Below are 6,172 nucleotides of genomic sequence, written 5' to 3' on the forward strand. Positions count from 1 at the left end.
AATGTCAGTTAGAAGAAAACACTTGTAACAGAGTTTTCAGACTTTATTTTTAGATATGGATCTTGGGGGCTCAGTCGAGAAAACGAAGGGATATACATTTATGGGTGGTATACATTTATGGGGAGTATGCATCTATAGGTGGTATACATTTATGGGGGGTATGCATCTATGGGTGGTATACATTTATGGGGGGTATGCATCTATGGGTGGTATACATTTATGGGGGGTATGCATCTATGAGTGGTATACATTTATGGGGGTATGCATCTATGGGTGGTATACATTTATGGGGGGTATGCATCTATGGGTGGTATACATTTTTGGGGGGTATGCATCTATGAGTGGTATACATTTATGGGGGTATGCATCTATGGGTGGTATACATTTATGGGGGGTATGCATCTATGGGTGGTATACATTTTTGGGGGGTATGCATCTATAGGTGGTATACATTTATGGGGGGCATGCATCTATGGGTGGTATACATTTATGGGGGGTATGCATCTATGGGTGGTATACATTTATGGGGGGTATGCATCTATGGGTGGTATACATTTATGGGGGGTATGCATCTATGGGTGGTATACATCATGTTTCTGCTCCAACCTGCTAGACATGTATCAGTGTAAGTCACACATATTGCATTTAAACCCGAAGAATCGTGAATCAATAAAGAAGTGAATATAACTTTCAGTTTTATTATGGTTATTACACAGCAGGTTATCTTATTTTGTAAAATCCATCCATCCATCTTTCAGATATTTATTAAAAACATTGTCCAAAGGAAGTCTGCAGCCTGTCCCCAGTGACATAGAGCAAGGGCTCACCCTGGGGGTCCCCAATGATAAATTTTGCCAGTCCAATACCCATTGGGAAAATGCCCGAAATGCCATCTGAAGTATATTATACTCAAGAAAAAAGGAAATGTTTTAATGAAAAAATATTCATATTCTCATAAACACAATGACAGTTTTCCATTACTGTGTGATCAAGTCAGTGCTGGCTGGACCCCCACACTGATGTAAATGCTGCTGGCTGGACCCCCACACTGCTGTAAATGCTGCTGGTTGGACCCCCACACCACTGTAGATGCTGCTGGCTGGACCCCCACACCACTGTAAATGCTGCTGGCTGGACCCCCACACCGCTGTAAATGCTGCTGGCTGGACCCCCACACTGCTGTAAATGCTGCTGGCTGGACCCCCACACTGCTGTAAATGCTGCTGGCTGGACCCCCACACTGCTGTAAATGCTGCTGGCTGGACCCCCACACCGCTGTAAATGCTGCTGGCTGGACCCCCACACTGCTGTAAATGCTGCTGGCTGGACCCCCACACTGCTGTAAATACTGCTGGCTGGACCCCCACACTGCTGTAAATGCTGCTGGCTGGACCCCCACACTGCTGTAAATGCTGCTGGCTGGACCCCCACACTGCTGTAAATGCTGCTGAATGCTCACCTCTCTGTTTCATTATTCCCTCCTTCATCATGTGCTGAGACTGTCTGTATGAGCATTTTGGTGGTAAATCCAGCAGCAGAAGCCTTGATAGTTTCTGAGAAAAGGAAAGCAGTGGAATCAAGGACTGTGGTTTATGATTATGATTTAAAAATCATTGTTCTGTCTGTCAGTAAAGACTCAAGCAAAAGCAATATCTAAAACTAAATTAAGAATAATGTAAAATATTCAGCAGAGCAGCTGGTTGAATACAGAATAATAAATTAGTGTTATGATGAGTGTTTATAGCCCAGGGTACTGAAAGTGTACAGGTGAGAATATTTTCTGAATATATCCTAATTTGTGGCAGAACTAGATCAGTAATTACCAAGTACAACAGTAACACAGATACATGACAAACTAGAAGGTGAATCCTGAGGCTCTATAGAGCTACCAGGAGTAACAGAATGATCAGACACTCATGTATATGAGAAAGAGCAGGACCTGTAGGGCTGATAAATAGGGGAGTTTAAACAATTTCAATTCATTAATGGAGATATTTAAAAATGCAGATATTAATCCATCCATCCATGTCATTTGTCATTTATCTATTTGTATTGAGACTTAAATAACTCACACTAAGATTTAAATAAATGACTTACGCTCAGTGGTGGCTGTGGTTGTAGTTTTCGGACTGACAGTATGAACTGGTAAAGAAATCAAGTAAAGAAATTTAATGTGGAATTTCTTGATCCAGGGTTTTAAAATAATATACAGCAACTTGACTTACTGAAACCAACTGATTACATTGTGATATTTAAACTTAATGTTGACCAATATGTATGTGATGTCTCTCTTTTACTTTTGACTATAAATTACCTTCAGTGATGGCTGTGGTTGTCTCATTGACAGTAATATGAACTGGGATCTGCTGGTATCCAGCATCACACCGATACCAGCCTGTGTCCTTCCTCTCCAGTCCCCACATTGTCACACTGAAGACTTTATTTACTCTGTCATCCCCGATCTCCACAGGCCTCCCATCCAAACTCCCAGAATTCCCTAATACACAGGAGCCCCCGATCTTACAAAACATCTTGTCACTGTTACTATCTCCATAGCGACACTGAACACTGACACTGTCCCCCTCCACACCAGTCACCTCCTGATTGTCCACTGACAGCCCTGGGGAACCTGAACACAGATTTTAAACAACGGAAACACTGTTATATATATACACAGCAACAAAATATTCATGTATATGAGTCAGTAACTGTTTATCTATGTTTCTCTAACAAAAGCATATTTCTTAGCATTAAGTGGCCCGTTTAAACTGTGACATCTCCCCGGTCATATTTATAACATTGAAAACAAAAGTATATTTTGAAGTTGTTATATAGAAATAACATTTTGAAATTTCCTGAAATATTGTTTATTTGTCCTGGGTTGTTCCCTGCCTTGCACCCATAGCCTCCGGGATAGGCTCCGGACCACCCCTCTCCCCCCACCCTGAATAGAATTAGTGGATACAGACAATGGATGGATAAACCTGATGTAAAAGATGCAGTACAGACATCTTACCATCACTGACTGACAGTGTAACCCATTCTCCATCATCTGAATGTCCACTGATCTCCACACGACACCAGTAGGTATCATTGTCCTCAATTTTCAGATTGTTCATGGTCACAGTGAAGACTTGCTGCTCAGGATCATCTCTGATTGACACGTCACCCTTCTGTGGAGAGTCAGTCCGTACTATGGAGGTACATGATTGTCCATCTTCCCCTCTGCACCAATATTTCACATGATTTTTATATCTGTCTTCATATAAACATGGGATGGTGACAGATCCTCCACTCTGTACAGTCACCCATCTCACTGAGGACACACTGTCAGCACCTGTGGGGACAACAACCAACTGATTTCACATTTTCAGCCTCACAGTATCTCTAATTAATATATTGTATTATCAGTTTGTATGACAGATGGACCAAGGCTCATGGCACAGAGAGATGAGCGTAAGGGAACAGTGACGAGGTAAAATAACAAGACGGTCATTTTGCCATGAGAACAAGGGAAAGTCACAGGAAAACAAAGCGGGTGTCGGATGTTGGGAAGGGCTGCAGTGGGATGTGGGATCGGGAATCTGAGTCTGGGAGTGTGTTCTAGGGTCTGAGAGGAAAAGCAGGACCTTCAATCAGTGGTAATAAGGCACAGGTGAGGTGAATGAATGGGCTCCTCACCCCCTTTAACAGTGAGACAGTATTTGTAGACACATTTAATTCTGAGGTATTTGTCTTATTAATAACATACAGAAAGTATGTAGATGTATTTTATATCAGCTGTCCATCTTCACATAATTATGCAGTACAGGGTCAGTACAGTACAGGGAGTGTGATGCTGATCTGAGGCAGCACAGGGCACAAGGCAGAGGAACAGCCAGGACAGGATGCCAGTCTGTCACAGGCCAAACACTCAAGGCAGGGGAACAGCCAGGACAGGATGCCAGTCTGTCACAGGGCAAACACTCAAGGCAGGGGAACAGCCAGGACAGGATGCCAGTCTGTCACAGGGCAAACACTCAAGGCAGGGGAACAGCCAGGACAGGATGCCAGTCTGTCACAGGGCAAACACTCAAGGCAGGGGAACAGCCAGGACAGGATGCCAGTCTGTCACAGGGCAAACGCTCAAGGCAGGGGAACAGCCAGGACAGGATGCCAGTCTGTCACAGGGCAAACGCTCAAGGCAGGGGAACAGCCAGGACAGGATGCCAGTCTGTCACAGGGCAAACGCTCAAGGCAGGGGAACAGCCAGGACAGGATGCCAGTCTGTCACAGGGCAAACACTCAAGGCAGGGGAACAGCCAGGACAGGATGCCAGTCTGTCACAGGGCAAACACTCACACACAGCCACTACGGGCACCTTTAGGGGCACCAATTCCCCTGAACCACATGTCTTTGGCTTTGGGAGGGAGAGCATGCAAACTCCACACAGAGAGCTGGGCCAGATATCAAACCCACCCAGCCTGAAGATGTGAGGTCACCACGCGGCTCCCAGTCTCTACCAACTACAGGCAGTGGCATACTGGTGACGCCCCCAGCCCCTGAAATGCATCCCCAGCATTTAAAACAATGTATTAATAACATACAGCTATTTACCGAATAACTATGACAAATTTAAATGATTGTATTACTAATCACAAAGTTTCTGGTGAAACCATACTCCATTTGCCATTACATCAGCGACGGTCAACAAACATCTCAGGCATTAAGTTTAGTGTCTCTATAAAAAGACCTGCTATTGACTCAGTGATGTTTCATTTCATTGGCTAACAAAGCCTGGCCAACCGATTTGCAGTTTACTTTAATAAGTTCATCTCCCCATCCAGGGTATTTTATTTGCACTGGATGTTAAAATGTCTAAACGAAAAACCTCCTACAATACAGAGTGATCCAAAGAAGGCATGTTCATGTCGAGCAGCCGGAAAGACGAATTCCATGCCTTCTGCACTCTGCCGATGAGATGTGGTTACAAGCGGAAAACGGTTCACAATTGTTCTCAGTGAAGTAATATTATTTATGGTTTAATTTTTAATCAATTATTTATTTATTTGCTTATTTATTTCTTTTAATTTTGGATCATGCTGCTAGATTTGCCCTCTTTGGATTGTTTTTTTTTTATCTTGCTTCTAACCCCCTCCCCCGGTGGGGAAAATTTAAAAATATATATTATTTGCAATAAGTCAAGATAAATATTGATGTTTGTCTGCATATTATTAATATAGAACAGAACAGTAATGTTGCACAATGGTCCATGCATATCACAAAGGCTGCAATGCCAAACAGGGCTATGATGTCATAATCATGGGTGGGGCCCTGACTTGTAGCTGCGGGGGGGCATAAATAGATCTCTGGTACACCACTGGCTAAAGGAAAACTGACTCTCACAACCAACTTCTGAGTGAAAAACAACCAGGTCTAGTCTTAACCTCTGAGGCTGATCTTGTCCCCTGATAAACACAGACCTGCTCCAGTCGCACATGAAGCTGGGTGTTTAGACCCTCTGACTGCACACAGATATGACTGATGGCCTCCCGGCTGTCTGCTTACATACCAGCTGTGCTGCTGAAATGACCCCAGTAAGACCAGTCACAGGCCTCACAGGAAGCCAAGGGTGCAAGAAACAAGGAGATTTTTATGTGAAGTTACAATCTTTGTACTGCTTGAACACAAACACAGAGAGTTTTCCTTTGAGTACCACACAGTAGGATTAGTAATCTTTTGTTTATGTCTTAATTGTCAGTTTTCAGGAGATAGTTTTCAAACACATCCAAAGACAAAAGACAGACAAATGAATGTTAAGTAACGATGGATGTCTGGGGAGATATTTTCTTTTTGAATTCTAAAGAAAATGTTAGAAAATCTGCAAAAAAAAATTATATTAATATCAATTTCCTAGATGAAGTTTCTGCAACTGGAAGCAGTCATCTACAAATCTTTCTTGTCATAGAACAGATCTACATTATTGATTATATTCACTGCAAACTGTATCTGACAGTGTGTGGAGCAGGAGAGAGATCTCTACTCAGTTCCACTCTAATGAGTGACACTCACCTGTGAGCCCAGCAATGAGGAGAAACAGGAGCATCAGAGGATCCATACGTGTGTCACTGAGCCCAGACCTGTGGAGACTGACCCTCACTTCCTCATCCTCTGGACCTTCACTGTCTCTCTC

General features: G+C 43.2%; 1 protein-coding gene across 1 annotated transcript; it reads right to left on the reverse strand.

Moving 5' to 3' along the window:
* Positions 1-1,455: 1,455 nt before the first annotated feature.
* On the reverse strand, positions 1,456-6,172 carry LOC140582778 (polymeric immunoglobulin receptor-like). Its single transcript, XM_072707095.1, has 5 exons — positions 6,052-6,172; positions 3,017-3,337; positions 2,315-2,629; positions 2,098-2,142; positions 1,456-1,553 (listed from the first exon to the last, which is right to left on the reverse strand). Exons 1-5 carry the CDS (start codon positions 6,095-6,097, stop codon positions 1,456-1,458), a joined length of 825 nt encoding a protein of 274 aa, XP_072563196.1. The 5' UTR covers positions 6,098-6,172.

The sequence above is a fragment of the Paramormyrops kingsleyae genome, chromosome 25 (assembly GCF_048594095.1).
Source record: "Paramormyrops kingsleyae isolate MSU_618 chromosome 25, PKINGS_0.4, whole genome shotgun sequence".
Lineage (NCBI taxonomy): Eukaryota > Metazoa > Chordata > Actinopteri > Osteoglossiformes > Mormyridae > Paramormyrops > Paramormyrops kingsleyae.